Source organism: Pogoniulus pusillus, chromosome 33 (assembly GCF_015220805.1).
Source record: "Pogoniulus pusillus isolate bPogPus1 chromosome 33, bPogPus1.pri, whole genome shotgun sequence".
NCBI lineage: Eukaryota > Metazoa > Chordata > Aves > Piciformes > Lybiidae > Pogoniulus > Pogoniulus pusillus.
This window is the reverse complement of record NC_087296.1, coordinates 7,134,569-7,152,886: the sequence shown is the minus strand read 5'-3', so window position 1 is coordinate 7,152,886 and position 18,318 is coordinate 7,134,569. Positions and strand designations below refer to the sequence as shown.

The window sequence follows — 18,318 nt, the reverse complement described above, 5'->3', positions numbered from 1 at the left end:
AGTGATGGACCCCCACCTGGCTACAGCCTCCCTTCAGGTAGTTGTAGACAGCAACGAGGTCACCCCTGAGCCTCCTCTTCTCCAGGCTAAATCCCCCCCAGCTCCCTCAGCCTTTCTTCATAGGGCTTGTATTCCAGGCCTCTCACCAGCTTTGTTGCCCTTCTCTGGACACATTCCAGCACCTCAACATCTCTCTTGAATTGTGCAGCCCAGAAACAAACCAGGGGGGTTAGTGAACTAAACACTCATTGTGCTCTTGATACAGGTAAGAATCTCATTAATTTAATACTTTGGTTATTCCTTTGTATGTGTTGCATTGGTGAAGCACTGCAGTCAAAAAGTTACTGCAGTATTACCACTGTAACCATGCCTACAAACCATCCAAACTATGCACCACCCCTCCAGGGATAAACATCTGTGAAAATCAGAAGCTCCGCCAGAACTGCACCTTTGATGCAGCCCTGATGTAAGAAGGTAGAAAGCCTGAGCTGATTTCTTAATGAGGTGAATTTTTGGAGAACAAGACATTGCTTGTAATTGCCTTGCTTTCCAGATAAGGAGAATATTTTGGGCTCTAGCATAGTCCTGTGTGTTCTTGGCTTCATTACATTCCTGTGTTTGTTCATCTCCATTTCAACTGTAAAGGGATAAGGGAGCTGATTGAGGAAGGATTACAAGCCAGATCAGACAGAAACATATCTGGAAATCTGAAAAAACAACCCAAGTAACTTGGCATGTGCTTGTTTCCTGAGGTAACCCACTGCTGAAATTACACACAGCAAAATACTGTAGGGAAACCATGAATAAAAAACCAGTAACTAATCTGGAGTCTGTTAAAGCACAGATTCACAGCACATTAGGGGTTGGAAGGGGACCTCGAGATGATCCAGTCCAACTCCCCTGCTAGATCAGGATCACCTAGAGCAGGCCACATGGGAATGCACCCAAGTGGGTTTTGAAAGTCTCCAGTGAAGGGGAGCCTGTTTCAGTGTTCTGCCACCCTCACCACGAAGAAGTGTCTCCTTGTGTTGAGGTAGAACCTCCTGTGTTCCAGCTGGCACCTGTTGTGCATTGTCCTATCACTGGGCACCAATGAAAAGAGCCTGGCACCTTCATCTTGACAGCCAGCCCTCAGATATTTAAAGAGGTTGATTGCCTTCTCAAGGCTAAACAGCTCCAGGTCTCTTAGCCTTTCTTCATAGAAGTGATGTTCAAGTCCCACAGTTGTCCTCTCCACTGGGCTCTCTCCAGTAGATCTCTGTCTCTCATCCCAAAACTGGATGCAGTATTCCACGTGTGGTCTCATCCAGGCAGAATAGAGGAGGAGGAGAACCTCCCTAGACCTAAACATTGTATTCTATTTCTAACTTAGGATAAATCAAGCACCTAAGCCTGCAGACACAAACAAACAGCTGAACTGGTGCAGCAGAGAACAATTACAAACACAAATGTCCAAGTCATTAATGGAATCATAGAATCAAGCAGGTTGGAAGAGATCTCCAACATCATCCAGTCCAACCTAGCACCCAGACCATGGCACTGAGTGCCTCAGCCAGGCTTTTCTTGAACACCTCCAGACACGGCGGCTCCACCACCTCCCTGGGCAGCCCATTCCAATGCCAATCACTCTCTCTGCCAACAACTTCCTCCTCACATCCAGCCTAGACCTCCCCCGGCACAACTTGAGACTGTGTCCCCTTGTTCTGTTGCTGCTTACCTGGCAAAAGAGACCAACCCCCACCTAGCTACAGCCTCCCTTCAGGTAGTTGTAGATGGCAATGAGGTCACCCCCTGAGCCTCTCCTCTTTTCCAGGCTGCACACCCCCAGCACCCTCAGCCTCTCTGATGATATTAACAGGGTATTTTTGAGTGCATTTCAGACACATGTAATCTCAGAAATAGCTCTACAGTATGAAAACGTTACTAAGGCTGTATGCTTATTAGGGGAAACACAAAAAGCAAAGCAATCTTCCTTACCTGCTATTGCTTCAAGACTGGGGATTGCAATGGTGCTGTAGGTGCTAATACATCGACAGGACCATGTCTGAACTAAAGTCTCCTCTGCATTTTCCAGGCCTGGCAATCTGTCCACGAAGAAAGATCCCCACTGTTTAGATACAAAGTAAGGAGCTTTGTGCTGATATTCCTGAAAGAATAATAACAACAACAATAATAAACCTTTATCCAACAAGAAGTATTAGTTAGAGTGACTCTTGTGTTTCTCTGGATTTCTGGGAGGATATTGTGTCTTAGAGCAATGTGACTTTATGGTATGATAAAGAAATATAAGAACAATATTCATAGATTGCATTGGGTTGGAAGGGACCCTCAAAGGTCATCTTGTCCAACCCTCCTGTGGTTAGCAAAGACACTTCCAGCTGGAGCTGCTCTCCTATGGGGACAGATTGGAAGGGTTAGGAATGTTCAGTCTGGAGAGAAGAGGGCTCCAAGGAGACCTTATTGTGGCCTTTTGGTATCTGAAAGGGCTCAAGGAGACCTTATTGTGGCCTTTTGGTATTTGAAGTGGGCTACAAGAAAGCTGGTAAGGGACTTTTTAGGGTGTTGGGTAGTGATAAGACCGGGGGTAATGGAGCAAAACTAGAAATGGGTAGATTGAGATTGGATGTTAGGAAGAAGTTCTTCACTATGAGAAACAGGTTGCCTGAGTTGGTCATGGAAGCCCCATCCCTGGAGGTCCTTAAGGCCAGGCTGGATGTGGCTCTGAGCAACCAGATCTAGAGTGAAGTGTCCCTGCCCATGGCAGGGGAAGTTGGAACTGGATGGTCCTTGTGGTCCCTTCCAGCCCTGACAATTCTATACTAGGATTCCACACATAAGTCCCCAAAACTCCTGTTTATGAACTGTATAGATTTCCATGGGCATTAAAAAATTGGCTTTAAACATTTTTCCCCCCAAAAAAATCTAGTCTTTCCCTTGTTTTCCTGCTTTAGATAGCACAAATAATCTGCTGCTTGCCTCTGCTGCAGCACTAACTCAGCCTGGACCTCTTCCTGAGAGAGAGGAGTCTCCCAGCACCGCATGGAGTAACTGCAATTAATGCCTCATGCCACCTGTGTCATGCTATCCATGTCTGACCTGAGCAATGAGAACAGAGCTGCAGGATCCATGGAGAGCCATGCAGTTGCCTAGCAAATGATAAAAAATGCACCTTTTTCATCTAGCTCTCAGAGCAGCTGTAGGCTCATTATGTTTTAAAGAAAGCATTAAAGCAGCATTGGGAAAAGTGATTTTGTTTTCAGCAGGTCATCTTGAAACCTTCTATATACTGCCATGAGCAGTCAGAAAAAGCTTCAGGAGGCCTCTACAGAAAAGTGAAAAAATGGAAAACCAAAACTGTGAACTACAGAATAGAAAACCTGTTAAAGTCATTTGTCTGCAAAGTCTCTTTTCAGACCAGCAAAGCACAGAACAGATATCCTCGCTCTGCCTCCAGATCTGTGAACTTTTGTACTTGATCTTCCATTTAACCCCTTTCTTGGTAGCTTTGAGCATCTGCTGGGATAATTTGTGTTTATGACAGAAGTCCATGGCTTTTGATCACAGGAAGGCTGTTGATCCAGCCAAGCAGACCACAACAGTAAGCACACAGTCATTCTTTTCATGGTTCTGCATAACTGAGGATGGGAAGGAAGTATTGATATGGACAAATAGAGAGACTGGTTTCTGTCTTCTGATGCAAATAGGTTGGAAAAAAACACATAGGGACACTGTCTTGCTTGTTTGGGGTTATTTTCTTCCCCCCCCCCAAATCTATCCATGCAAATCTCAGGCTTTGCCATCAGTTATAATAAAAAGTAGATGCCATGCTGAATTAAAATCCATTTGCCAGCTGGATGGCACACACAGACATGGAAACAACCACCCCAGCATTGGCCCACATAAGAATGTGCACAGAAGACAGGGGTTTGTTTATTGATATGAGAAGAAAAAGTGAGTTTTTTGCTTTTTGAAATGCATGAGTGGTGCAAGAGGCAATTAAAACTGCAGTCTGAGGAAATGAACTGATTTTTTCAGAGGTCTGATTCTTCCTCATTAAGGGGGAGTGAGTTACATTTTGGATTCACAGCCCAAGCTCTTAATAAGCTCCCATTCAATCAAATATCAGACTTGTCTCCAAGTAATCTGGTAAAGAGCCCCCATCTCTTTACTACTGCCTTATGTCCAGTGACAGGGCTGGTTTGGTAGTGATGCTAAATCTTGATCTCAAATGTGAAAGCAGCTGTCAGCATTTGCTCACATCCTTTGGAAGCATCTGACATCACTTCTGCCACCTCTACCTGCTGCCTACAAGATGTCCTTATCTCACCTACAGCACTCATTCTCCTGCAGGGAAGGAGAGATATATACCATGAATTCCATACATCTGTGAAATGAAGCACAAGTCCCCTCACAGCACTGCTGTTCCTCACAGGCCTGAAGAAACATGTTCAGCAGTGGAGCTGAGGAGCTCTGGAATGTGCACCAGCCACTCCCACAGTCCCCAGGCATGGGGGTTTCTCTCACAGCAGGACAGTAGGTCCTGAGAAGTGCTGAGCCCCCAGGCATGTGGGTTTGCTCTCAGGCATATTGGTCAGACAGCAGCAGGTCAGATGCTGATTGTCATTCAAGTTACAAACCTTCAAAGACTTCAGAGAAATAACTGTGCTATCAGTGCCTCCCAAGTCCCAAGGATTTCCACCTGGAATACTTCCTATCACCTTTGCTTTATTCACTGCAGACAAACAGGGCAGAGCAGGCAGGATCTGTCAATAGGGCCCATGGGTGGCACTGATTTGTCACCTTACAATCTGAAATTGAAATAGGCAGGGAGCTGAGCTTCCATATTAGTCAAGAGACAGAATGCAAAGGAGAGAGGAGTGAAAAGTCAAGCTGATAAACATTCTCTGTGCAGGACTTCAGCATTTCCAGTTGGGGATTTGCCATCTAAGCCATCATGGTTTAGTGGGCATGGTGGTGTTAGGCTGGTGGTTGGACTTGATGATCTTAAAGGTCTTTCCCAGCCTTAATGATTGCATGAATTTGTGATTCTGTTGTATCTTTATGCCAATCCTGGGCCATGAGGGTTATTTTATTGTGTACTGTATCCAATATATGGATGGTACTGATGGCTGTAAGCTTGGTGCCAAGGCAGTAACACCACCAGAGAAAAAAACAATGCTCAAAATACAGTTTTGCCAGCTAATGACAAGTATTTGAGGTGTTTCTGCCAGCACAGCTGTGCTGGTCACAACAACCAGATGCCACTGAATAACAGCCATGCTGGGTGTGCAAACCTGCCATTGGGTTAAATATGCATAGAACTTGCCCCTCACAAGTCATGTGGAAGCATAAAACAATTGGCTTGTCATCATTCTAGCTGAACTCCAATGTGGATCATTCTAGGTAGACTTCCTTTGAAATAGAATTGCATCTTACTTCAGGATATTGCTTTGTGGATATGGCTTCATAACAGTTTGTTCCTGAAATATACTTTCAGGTTTGTGTTAAGCAGGAATAATAGATTTGTGTTAAACAGAAATAAAGAGAGAAGCAGAGCCCAAAAGAACAAAGGAATTAGCCCTTGGCTAAGGTCACTGTGGTGGTTTGGGTGTTCCCCACCCCCCCCACACTTTGGAAATCACCCAGCCTAGACTCAGCTGGCTCTGGAAATTGAATGAAGCTTATATTTACAGCTCAGCACATTACATGAGCAGATATTACAGTATCTACAGTTATAGACAGAAATATACAAGGTAAAAGGTAATACAGAAACATAACAGCCCTCCTAGAAACCTGAGTCCCCAGGAGGGGCTCCCAACCACTCTTCCACCTTCTCCCACCCCTCAACCTTACCCCAGACATTGCCTTGTGCCCCAAGGAAGAATGGAGGGTCAGCTAGGGGGGGTTAGGAAGTAAGTGGATTAATCACTCATGGAGGGTGAGGTTAGAGAGAAAATGCAGCTCAAAAGCCCAGGCTGTGCCCGAACGCCTGAATGCCTTATCTATGTTTATACTCTTGTTCTTATACCTCTCAGCAAGCCTATGAGTGAAGTAGACATCACTGTTGTTTCCCTTTCACAGCCTGTAATCTAGTTCTTCAAACTAGCACAGTCAGGCTGAGCGAGTAAGGGAAATAGAGGAGTTAAGGGCCCTGACTCCCTCAACCAACCAGCCACCAGGCAATACTGTCAAAATTAGCTTCTCCTTCTGATTGCCAAATCATCTGCCAATATCTGCCAATGTGACTGCCAATAACCTCTTTGATTTCTGCCTCATACATTCCTGCAGCCCAATAGTTTTCACTCGCTGACTAGATCCACTTCCCTCGAAACCCTGGGATGATTTCCAGCTTTTCTTCTGAGTTTTCATTGATGGAATTGATCACACATTTAAAGAACAGAAGGCAAAAACAAAGCCTCCAGCCAAGCAAACAAACCCCTAAATCTGGAGGGAATCTCATTTCAACACAATGCCTGGTATTTTTTTTTCCCCCTGCATGCTGCAATTCACTTAGGAGCCGAGTAATTGCACAAATAGTTCTTTAGTTTGCCATTCTCTTGCTCATTTGGTTTTGAGTCATGCACTTGAAAGAACTGCAGATGTTACCATAATTTCACAGTTATGTGTCTCTGGCTTCTATCATGCACTTAATGGAAGGGAAAAGACAAAAGCTGCTAATGAAAATGGAAATTACAAGCCTCCTAGTTTGTGTGCCAAGGAGGTTGTTTTCTTCCCCTCTCCCTGCTGCTGATTGAATCCCAGTCAAACAACTGAAAACAGTGGTTTTGTAATATCTTTCTGAAAGAAGCAATTGCAAATGAGATGCAGTGCTTTATTTCTTTAACAATACATTGCAAAGATTGGTAGAAGGGAGGACTGCAACTTGCATTAAATATTCAGTCCCTCCCTGCACAGGCAGCACAGCATGGAAAACCTGCCACAGTGGTGTAGCTTTGCTTGCTGCCAATGAATGAGGAGGCTGATTAATAAAGCTACATCTAATTTGCTGATTCACTTTTGCTTGTTGCCAATGAATGAGAAGGCTGATTAATAAAACTACAACTAATTTGTTAGTGTTTCATTTACCAGAAGGACCTAACTTTGTACAAGCCTTGTGAGTTAGCTTTTCTCCCCTCTTAAATAAAAGGGTTAATGGGAGAAGTTGATTAGGGGAATGAAAATAAAAGTTTCATAGGCTTGGAAAGGCAGTCCCTTTGAACTAGTCCAGTTGAGTTAGTGGTGTCCAGTCAACTGCAGAGATATGGATGTGACCTGTTGTTAAGACTCCAGTGAGCAGCGTGGTAATGAAATAACACCACTGACCTGCCACGGCCCCCCTGGATCAGGTTCCTTTAATCAACCCAATTAATTTCTCCCTTGCTTGCTTGCTGTCACTGGTAGTGGATGTAAACTGAACAAGGGTTGTGTGTGGCAGGGGTGGTGTCTCCTCGAGATACTGCAAGCTCTTACCAGCAATACTACAGTGTTAGTGAAATGTCAAGCACCTGGCTAAAAGTCTCAATTTCCTGCTTGATAACTCCAGCAACAGAGAAGATGAATCTTGTGAGCAGTTGACCAGAGGTAACATGAGAAGAGTAAACCAAATCAGCATCACTCTGTAACTTCCTTTGTACTTCCAGGGAAAGAAACATGTTCTGGCTGTCTATTTAAAGATGTGTGCTCCAAAAGCATATACTGAACATGTTTAAGGAACCATGGGTGAATAAACCCCCCAAATCTTACAGTTTTAAGTTCTGCAGAAGTTAAACCTTACAGAGTTCAAGTTATGCAGCAATGCATAAGTTAAACCTTATAGAGTTTAAGTTATGCAGCAATGCAGTAGAGTCTTCAGCCAGAGAGTGAACAAACTTATGCAGGATAAGTCATTTTTCTAGCATTAATTCATTAAATCAAATTATATTAACCTATGTAGCACCACTATTTGCTCTTCCTTTCCTCCATCCCCTTTCTTAATGAGAGACACTTCTATTGGTAGGAGACTTATGTTTGTCTTGCTTGGTTTTCTACAATGCAGGAAAAAGCCTAAACATTAGTGATTACATTTCCTTACTTCAATGACTGAAACGTCCTTGTCTGACTTCAGAAATCAGGACAGTGAGAGAAAACATTAGATAAGTCTGTTACAAAAAGTAGAGAAAGAGATTTCACATCAATAATGTTTCAGTTCTGCTGAAGATATTCTTTTCTCCATTAAAAAAAAAAACAGGGAGGTTTAAAAATGCCTCTTAGATGAAAAACACCTCTTAGTCAGGTTAAAAACATCTCTAGTGTAAAAGCAACCCTCAAGAATCTTCCTACCAGTAACTCAACTTTTTATTACAGCCATTGTTTAAAAAAGAAAAAGAAAGGTGAAGTGCTTTCCAAAGCAAAGAGTGGAAAGTCTCTCTCCCTCTCTGCAGTTAGAAGAACATGTCCTATTTGTTTAGGAACATGAGGAAAGAAGAAACACTCCAAATGGAGAGTGAAGCTGCACTGTAGCTCCTACACAGACCTGCTGGAAGTACAGTGCTGTTCCATGCCTGCTTTGCCCTTTGGAAGTGAAGAACAGCAACGTTCCACCTTCTCGGGGAGAACTGAAGGGTAGCAACAGTGCTGAGGCTCTGCTGCCCAGCTGCAGACAACCTGAAAATCACACCGTTTATCTGGAGTAGCTATCAGCAGCCTGCATTGGACCAGACCTTGAAACAGTCCCTCTTATCTGAGCACAGCTGTCACCAAAACAAACAGCCTATGAGGGAAGAAGCAAATTAAAAGTTCTTTGGCTATAAGGGAAGCAGAAGCAAACTGTACCTCGTGGAAGAGAAAGAGAGCTTCAAAATAACCTAACAAAAATCCCTCAGTGTTTACAGTGTTTACATGCAGGGAAGCATCATGATCTTGACAGAGTTCAGGTGCTGGACTTGTGGTAAACAGCCATGAAGTTTCTGCTTGCAGGACGGAGGGCAGATTCTTGTTACTAAAAAGGAGAAGACTGTGGTTTCTTTGCTAAGGCAGTGTGCACACAGCTCTTTTTGCAAGCAGCAGGCCTCATCCTAGAGACATTCAGTGTCAAATCTGATGGGGCCCTGAGGAAGCTGATCTAGTTGGAGATGTCCCTGCTCACTGCAGGGGTGCTGGACTAGATGACCTTCAAGAGTCCCTTCCAACCCAAAGCATTCTGATTCTGTAATACTTGGTGTAGCTCAGTGTAGAGGCTCTGTGTCACCCATGCAACACTAAGCTGGGACAGGATGGCATCCTCCTAGTGTGGTGAAGAGGCTATGTCTGCAAGGGATGCTGATGCCACCAGCAGGCTGGTAAGACAAGCAGGCTCACTCTCAGTGCAGGTGGCATGAGGCTTTCTTGCAACTTATTTTTCTTCAGGAAACATCTGCAAGGATTCCTTACCTCATATTTTCCTTTCTTCTCCAAGGGCTCAGCTTCAGTCTCTGCAGGCACCATAACTTTGTCCCCTAGAAGCTCCTCTAAGATAAAGACAGTTTCCCAGTTGCTATAGTGACGTGCTGGGAAGATATCTGAGTGCATGCTGTCACCAAAATAAACCACCTGTGAGGGAAGCAGCAAAAGTTCAGTGTCTATGAGGAAAACACAAGCTCACTGTATTTAAGATAACCTAATAAAAATCCCTCTGTGTGTTTACAGTTGGTCCTGACACAGACAGATCTTATTAATGTCACAGTCTGAGGTTTTATCTTCAACCAGCCCCTGAAGGAAAAAGGTGGACCTGCAAACCCTCCCTGCTGTCACACTCCAGGGGCATTGGAGAGGGATGCCTGGGCTGGGACTGGTCCAGGGACAACTGCTGAGATTTTTGTCTGCTGGGAAGCAGTGGAAAAGGCTACCAAAAAAATACACTCAACAGTGGGGATGAATTTTGGACAACTTTGGAAACAAGGGATAACACAGAGCACCTCTTGGAGACTCAGAACTCTCCAGTGGCATTTTCACTCATCTAGACCTGAAACTAAAACAACATGATTCTGGTTTTCATTGATGCTACCTTTTAACCTATTGGATCTGTTTCCTCAGGGAGAGTGTTTATTTCCTGGTTACAGTCTGATTCTCCCCAGAGCTGCTGAAATGCATGACCATGGACACAAGCTAAACCATCTAGAAAGTACATATTCTACTGAATTAATATGCTGCTTGCAGTTCTGGATTGCAGCACGTCCAGAACAAACAATTGTGATTGCTCACATCCACAACTCTGATGGAAGTACATCCGATGAATTTTGGACTGAAACAAGATATTTCCCAGAAAGGTTTACTCTCACTTTTAACATACCTTAGGATCCAACTTGCCAGTCATCTTCTTCAGTAGTTCATAAAGCTGGATAGCATTACCTTGGGAATACCAGCCAGGCTTGTCCAGGGACAGCAGGGCCTCTTGCTCCTCATCATTCTCTGAAATCACCAAGCAGAGTCGCCTGCTGTTAGTGACAGCAGACCATGCTCCTGTATTCATGAGACCTGTGTGAAGCTGCCTAGGCACAGTTTGGGCACCATGCTCTATTTTGACACTAAACAGCTCCAGTGTCTGGCTTGAGGCCTTGTACTGACTGCAGGTTCAGTCAAGGTGTTTGGTAGGTGGAAGTACTTGTGAGAAATGAAACAGCTGAGCCCCATCTGCAAGAGCTACAGAAGGGCTGAGGAATCACTCACAGGCTTTACCTCCCAACGCTGCAGCAGTGAAGGCAGGAAACCATAGGGATCAGACTGATGGAGCTGATGCAGAGAGATCTGCATCATGAGCTAAGACAACCTGTAGGAGATAGCATGTAGCTTTGAGCACAGCCAAGCTACCTCCTGCTTTTACACACTAAATCAATACAACAGAATAGACTGAGGTGGACACTATTGCTGCTGCTGGTGTAACCCACACTGGCAAATATTTGCCTTGGCAGCTGTCAGTCAACTGGGAAAAACAGCAGAAGCTGAAACTCCCTTGCTCATCACTCAGCTGTGTCACAGGTTTTGTTTCCATGTGGTCCCAAAGCAACTGGATTTGTCTTGGTGTCCATGTAACCTCATTCAGATTCATCTGCTATTGCCAAAGGAACTCCTTTTAGCTTCTTGCCAGAGCCAAATACTAGCCTTAGTGAATCAATAAACTAGAATCTCATCAGCAATATTAACATTAACATCTTCTGTCTATTGAAGTGGTTAAACAAAAGGGTTATTCAGTCTCAGTCAAAACATGTCCTTTTTTATGCTAGAGAGAGAGAGGGTTTAGAAGCCAACACAGTACTTTGATCTGACTTAGGTGCAACAACAGGATATCAGTTTTGCTTCTGCCTCATATAATTTTTGATAGCACTTAAAATGTGTGAGGAAGAAGACTAAGAGAAAACTGTATTTGGTTAGAGCCTGCTGAAAGCTGGAATGCAAATTTTGGAGAACAGTGGAATTAGAAGACAGCTTTCTGTTTAAGAGCACTGGAATTAGAAGACAGCTTTCTGTTTAAGAGCACTGATGGTACAGTGCAGTCCATCAGTCCTGCAGAGAGAAAACAAAAAGAAGCAGCAGCAGGAGGGAAATAGGATTGTGCAGAGAAGTAGTAAATGAGTCTTTAATATTCTGAATCTAAGAATTTGGATAAACACAGGAATTATTCTCAGACAAAACAATTCTATATTAAGAATGCTGTATAAACTAGGCAGAAACTAAGGAGATTAAAAGCTGACACTAAGAACTGAAGCAGAACTTGTATGGAAACATCTTTTCCTTTGTTCTTCTTCAGAAACCTAATGATAACAATTAGAAGATAGCATCCATAAAAATGTCCTCATCCTGGCTTTTAAAATACATTTGACCAAACAACTTCTGATCAAACAGAAACTGTCCAACTCCAGCAGATTTGTTTCATTTCCCTCTGTATTTTTAGACATATTTTAAGGCTGAATGAACAAGTAGACATAACCTCCAAATAGTGTGGACACAGAAGAAGAAACTTAAGGCAGCAACTCTTTTGATCTGCTATCAAATTGTCTTCAGTTTGTGAAGGTTTGTGGAGCTATGATTGTCTCTCCACTGAGTGAATCAGGAAAACAAGTGTGAAAAATGGAGCTGTTACGTGAGAGGCTTTCAGAATAACTTTTGCATTTGCAAAAGGAGCCCTATGAAGTACAGAAGCCCTATCTTGGACACAGAAGCCCTATGAAGTACAGAAGCCCTATCTTGGACACAGGAGCCCTATGAAGTACAGAAGCCCTATCTTGGACACAGGAGCCCTATGAAGTACAGAAGCCCTATCTTGGACACAGTAGCACTATGAAGTACAACAGCACCAGAAAGCTCCAGCAAAGAGCAAGGCTCTGCTTTGTTACCTCTATGGAAAGGCACGAGGGGCAGTCCTGACTGAAAACATTCCCCCTAATTACAAGGTAGACCTCTCACTCGGTGAGATCTATTGCTGTCAGCCCTAGGAATGGGAGTCATCTCACTTATCGTGATGTACCTGGAATTTAGGCTTCTAATTTACAGTTACAGTTGGCCAGGTTCCCTCAGTGGGCAAAGCTGAACACAAGAAGCACTTTCTGGATGTGCCAGCTCTAGAGAAGGAAAAGATTTAATTAAGTTAGGAACTTTGCCCTAGTGACAAGTGATAGGACAGAAGGAAATGGCCTTAAGGTTACACCAGGGGAGGTTTAGATTGGCTATGAGAAGAAACTTCTTCACTAAAAGGGTTCTCAAACATTGGAACAGGCTCCCCAGGGAGCTGGTTGAATCCCTATCCCTGGAGGTGTCTGAAATACACATCAATGTGGAGCTGAGAGACATGGTTTAACACCAGCTTTAGAAGAGTTATGATAACGATTGGGCCTGATGATCTTAAAGGTAATTTCCAGCCAGAACGATTCTGTGATTCACTTATAGGCAGCAAAATGAGGAGCAATTTCAAAGCCTGAAGGGCAGTTTCAAAGCCTGATGTGCTCTATGCTCAGAACAGCATTAAGATATCGAAGTCATTATAGGCGCACCTTAATTTTGCAAGGAGCTTCAGAAACCTGAGGGATTAGGAAAGATCTTTTATAACATTTGAGTTGTAGGATCATAGGGATCTAGGGGTGACTGCATCTTTTCTTTTTGTAATCTGAGGTCAGAGGACTAGATGACCCTTAGAGGTGGAGTCTCCTTCTCACCATCCCTGGAGGCTCAAGAAAAGCCTGGATGAGGCACTCAGTGCCATGGTCTGGTTGAGTGTCCAGGGCTGGGTGCTGGTTGGACTGGATGATCTTGGAGGTCTCTTCCAACCAGGTTGATTCTGTGATTCTATTCTGTGATTCTGTGACATGAATGGGGTTTCACTTGCAGTAAGCTGTTAACCAGAATGATTTTTAACTCACTTCCACTTTGCTTGTGGAAAATATAACCAAGAAAATAGAATCAAGAAAACTCTTCACCTGTATGGTCTCTTAAGGCCTCTTGCAGTAGCTCTGGCATGTGAAAACTGATCTGCAACAACTTAAAAACTCACTAATGACCAGAGTGGCTCTGGTCTTGTACTGCATCCTTTAGAGAGGAGCTACATGACAGCGCTGAGGAAATGTGCTGACTTCCTGCAAAAGATGCTGCATAAATGTGATCGTGGTAGTTCCTAACATGGTTCAGGTATTCCAAGCCTAAGATTTGCTACAGTCAGACAAGAGGAGAATTGCTGCTGATCCACCTTTCACTTGGCTGTTACTGATTCAGTAAAGGGCATTCAAAGGTCAGAAATGCTGTAAATAATCCCTCAGCAGGAAGCAACACATATATAGGCAGGGATGCTAATGCTCCAGGTCTTCTGAGCTGGGAGGAAAAGGAGATGTCCTGACAATTTCAAAGGGATTGGATAACCAAAAAGAATTTCTCAGATGATTCATATAGAGCAACTTGCTTCCTTCTGAAGTCTAATATATCACTGCAACCCAGATTCCTGCCTGTGGACTGAAAACATGCCATGACATGAAAGGTAAAGGTAGCAAGCAAGTAAAATGTGAATAATTAAATCCAGAAAATTGTTCTGTTGAACATGCACCCAAACCTCAGCAGGATTGAGAGTCATTTTCCTGAGGGGAAGTTACTTTTCCTTTTCAAAAACAACAACAAAAGCTTGATGCATGCTGAGGCAGTAGTAATACCATTAGAATGGCAATTTGCATGTGTCTAACAGCTTGGGAAATGGTTTCTGATTCAGAAACGAACTCCCAGCACCACGAGCAGAAATGGTGTGCCAGAAAAAAGCAATTCATTCACTAGATTCAATATCCTTTTTCTTGTGACAATGGTCTTGCCAGCCTTTCCAGGCAGGTTTACACCTTGGGCTGAGGAACATCTGCTTTAATTATGAACAAATACACAAAAAGCAATTGGTGAAGCTCATTCCTGTTTGAATGACAACTGACAGTAATTTACTTTGGCACTGAATTTCCTTGGGAAAGACTCTGCCCTTGCTTGCTCACTGCTGTCTGCTTTGCTGTCTGCTTTGCTAGCTGCTTATGGGTTATATGTGGCAAAACACAGGCAGTGCTGAGCTTGTGTCCACACTGCTTGTCCAGCCTAGGGCCTCAGCCTGGTGCTCTGTCCTTACCTGACTGGTGTTTGCACTGCTAAACCCCAGTCCATGGGACAGGGCTCTTGTTTGGGAAGCTCCAGAGCAAGAAAGATGCTGAGAGGCGAGGGCGAACTTATGCTACACTCAGCTACACCTACACCAAGGTTTATTTTCATCAGCTCAGCACCCCTGAGGACATAACCCAGCACTGCTCCTGTGGTTGGTGTCTTATGGTGAGTCTTGGTTAAACATCCAAGAACAACTTGCACATACTTGACTGGGAAAAGCTGAAAGTAAGAAGGCAACTCCAAGTGCCTGGAGGCCATGCCAGCCAAAGGTGTACTAAGTTTAACTGCAGCATGTGTACAGCTCCCCAGCAGCTGCTTCCTCTGCCTTCTTGTCTTTCTCCTAACAGCTTTTCACCACACAAACCTAGTCAGACTGCCTCTTAGGGCTACAGGCATTGTTTCTCCCTTTGCAGTAGAATAAAACCATGAGGTGCTCATACCTGCTCCTGCCTCTTCCCACACATGGGCAGCTCCTCTGAGCCCTCGCCGCAGGCAGGAGCTTAGTTCAAGTGAGCACACCAAAGCTCTGGTTATCACCTCAGAGGGCTACTCTAAAGCAAGTGCATTTTGTGATCCACAACTGTCATACTGAAAGACCTCTTTGCAGTTTAAAATAACATCATTTCAGGCCCCAAGGGCATGAATGTAAAATCTGGGGTACGTTCCAGCCTGGCTTGCAAACACAATCGATTCTAGATGGCAGTTCCAGAGGAACAAATTCTCTTTTCCAGAAGAGGCTCAGGGGAGGACACCACATCATTTTACAGCTGAGACAAAGAAAGGGGGCCTGCATAAGTACAATCTGTCTAGTGGGTTCTTCCAGTTGTAAAAGTGATGAGATAGGATGACACAACCTGTAGAGTTCCCCCGTGGGCATGCTCTCCATGAAGAAAGAAGTACTTACAAGCTTGCTGGGGGCAAAACTTTCACACCCTAGGGACACTCTACTGCAGGGTAGTACCCAAAATTCCTATGTCTAAAGTAACCACCTTTTTGGGTGTTTTCCAGGGTTCACACAGGTATTGCTGTGTGTTTTGCCATCCCTGAATGTGTCCTGGAAGCAGCTGTGAAATCCATCTGTGCGCCAGTGCTTGCCAGGCTCCTGTCTGACTGCATGACTGTAGGGAAACGATAAGGAACAAAATATTCCCTTAGCATGATGTGATGAAATAAAAAGTTTGAGTTTCCCACAGTGACTAAGGATATTGGCTGGCTCAATTTCTGCCTGTCCTACCTGTTTTTATAAAGTAAAAGCCTGAAGATCATCTGCCCTTCCACCCCTCTGCTGTCTTTAGGGTGGCTTAGGGTTGGTAAAACAAAGGTTAAACTAAGCCAAGTCTAAATTCACTTCTGAAAACTGGAACAGGGACTTGGTAAGATCAAAGTGAAAAAGTCACTTCACATTTTTAGTTTTACCTCAATCTTTTTAGTTTTTACTGAAATCTGCCCTTACTGCCTAATTGTGCCAAGCAACAGGGTGTGTAGGGAAAAGGGTGGAGCTTTCCTAACAAAATCAGTGCTTCCTTTAGGGAAATCAGCAGTTAAGTTCCTTTAGGAAGTTTTGATTACTGTGCAACAGGTCCTGAAAATAACAGCTCACTAGAGATTGAGTAGTTTGTTTTCAAAGGATTAACTTTATACCTGTCCAGGAATAGTCTGGCTAATGAACAAAGTGTTTCTATTTAAGACATTGAAATGATGAAATACAAGCAAGGCCTTTTTCTCCTTGCAAAAGCAAAATGACTTTATAGAAAATGATTCACTGGCAAGTTCTTTTTGAAATGTTTAGTTGCATTTATAACTCAGAAAGCTTCTATCCTGCAAGGGTAAAGGGGACATAAATATAGAATTCACAGAATCAGTCAGGGTTGGAAGGGACCACAAGCATCAGCTAGTTCCAACCTCCCTGCCATGGGCAGGGACACTCTACCCTACATCAGGCTGCCCACAGCATCATCCAGCCTGGCCTTAAACACCTCCAGCCATGGGGCCTGAACTACCTCCCTGGGCAACCCATTCCAGGCTCTCACCACTCTCATGCTCAACAACTTCCTCCTCACCTCCAGGCTGAATCTCCCCATCTCCAGCTTTGCTCCATTCCCCCCAGTCCTGTCACTCCCTGATAGCCTAAAAAGTCCCTCCCCAGCTTTTTTGTAGGCCCCCTTCAGACCCTGGAAGGCCACAAGAAGGTCACCTGGGAGCCTCCTCTGCTCCAGCCTGCACAGCCCCAACTCTTTCAGTCTGTCCTCAGAGCAGAGCTGCTGCAGCCCTCTGCTCAACACCAGAATGAAAAAGAACAAGAAACTCTGTTCCTATTAGATGTGTTGAGCTATGTTAAAATGTCATATTTAATCAAGAACATGAAAAGCTGTAGGAAATTAATGCTCTAACAAAAAGGAAAAGTTTTTGTGTGGGAAAGTCTCTGTAAGCCTCAGAACAACGTAACCGATCTGGAGATGGCAGGGGAAAATGGAAACTATTCTCTTCTGGCAAAGTACTTGAAGTACTCTTTGACGGGAAGACTGACATGAAAGATTTGTAGTAATGAGGGATTTTAACAAGGCAAAGAGGAATGATGGCTGTGACACTTCCTACAATACTTTCCCAGTTCCTCACCTGTGCATTTCATGTGGTTTGCAAAACTGGTTAATGTCTATATGAAAATGCACTTTACCTCCTTTCTCAGAACCAAGTGCATTGTGCCAGGTCTCTGGATGCAGGAATTTCACAGATAAAATCTCTTGTTACAATTATTCCAGAAAAGATAATCATCATAGAAGGCTCAGCCTTTGTCTGGCAGTATGACAGAGACACCTGGGATCCGTGGACAGTGATAATATATAAAGTGGTTTCACAGCAGATAAGAATCAGGTTAGAATGAATGGAGAGAAAAAGTCCTAGGGCTACTAACTCTACCTACCTGCAACATCTTGGACTTTAAGATATCTAAAGTCCTATGTGTATGAAAAGAAAGACTGAAGAACAAAGAGAGTGAGGAAGAAGGACGTACATTACTTTTACCTTTTCCTGAGCTTTCAGCTTGCAAGAAGTAATTCCCTTCTGCACATCAGCTGCAGAGGACTTGCTACTCATCTAAACAATGCATGATCACTTGCCAGCCAAGAATCATCCAGTTTTGTCTTCTCTGACCTTTTACTTCCCTGTATGGGGTGGCAGAGGCAGAGCTGTTCCTGAATTAGGTAACTCCACCACCTGAGATTCTCTCCCTGTTCAGTAAATTCACCCCTGCTCTTTGCTGCAGCTCTCCTCTGCCACTTCCCGGTGCAGTTCATAAACATTAGGTAAGCCTTGGTATTTAGAAAGTGAGAATCTGAGGCAGGGATTCACTGTCATATCAAACTGAACCAGATCTCTGCTTTAGTCATGATTCCTCCTCCTGTTCTCAGCTCATTTCCAGGGCTTACCAACCTGCTCCTTTCACTACTTGCTCCCAATAGCTCGCGTCCTTCTGCTGCCTGCAGTACAAAAATCAACATCTGCAGGCATCAGTTCCACAGACTAACCTTAATAAAAGCCTGACATTTTGGAAGAACACACGAGGAAACTCTAAAGCTCCCTAATGAAAACCAGCACATAGAGATTCATGGAAACTATGCTGAAGGGAAGCTTTTTGCTGTGGTTGCCAGCCCTTGTCCTGCCAGGAATGTACCATACACAACTCTCTCTTTTTGC

General features: G+C 43.9%; 1 protein-coding gene across 1 annotated transcript in view; it reads right to left on the bottom strand.

Moving 5' to 3' along the window:
• The window catches only part of NT5DC1 (5'-nucleotidase domain containing 1), a 115,936-nt gene that overhangs the window by 10,044 nt on the left and 87,574 nt on the right, over positions 1-18,318 (bottom strand). The window contains exons 9-11 of the mRNA XM_064170282.1: positions 10,307-10,425; positions 9,409-9,567; positions 1,978-2,146 (exon numbers count right to left, since the gene is read on the bottom strand). Of these exons, the coding sequence (XP_064026352.1) occupies positions 1,978-2,146; positions 9,409-9,567; positions 10,307-10,425 (447 nt within the window). The remainder of the gene's footprint in view (positions 1-1,977; positions 2,147-9,408; positions 9,568-10,306; positions 10,426-18,318) is intronic.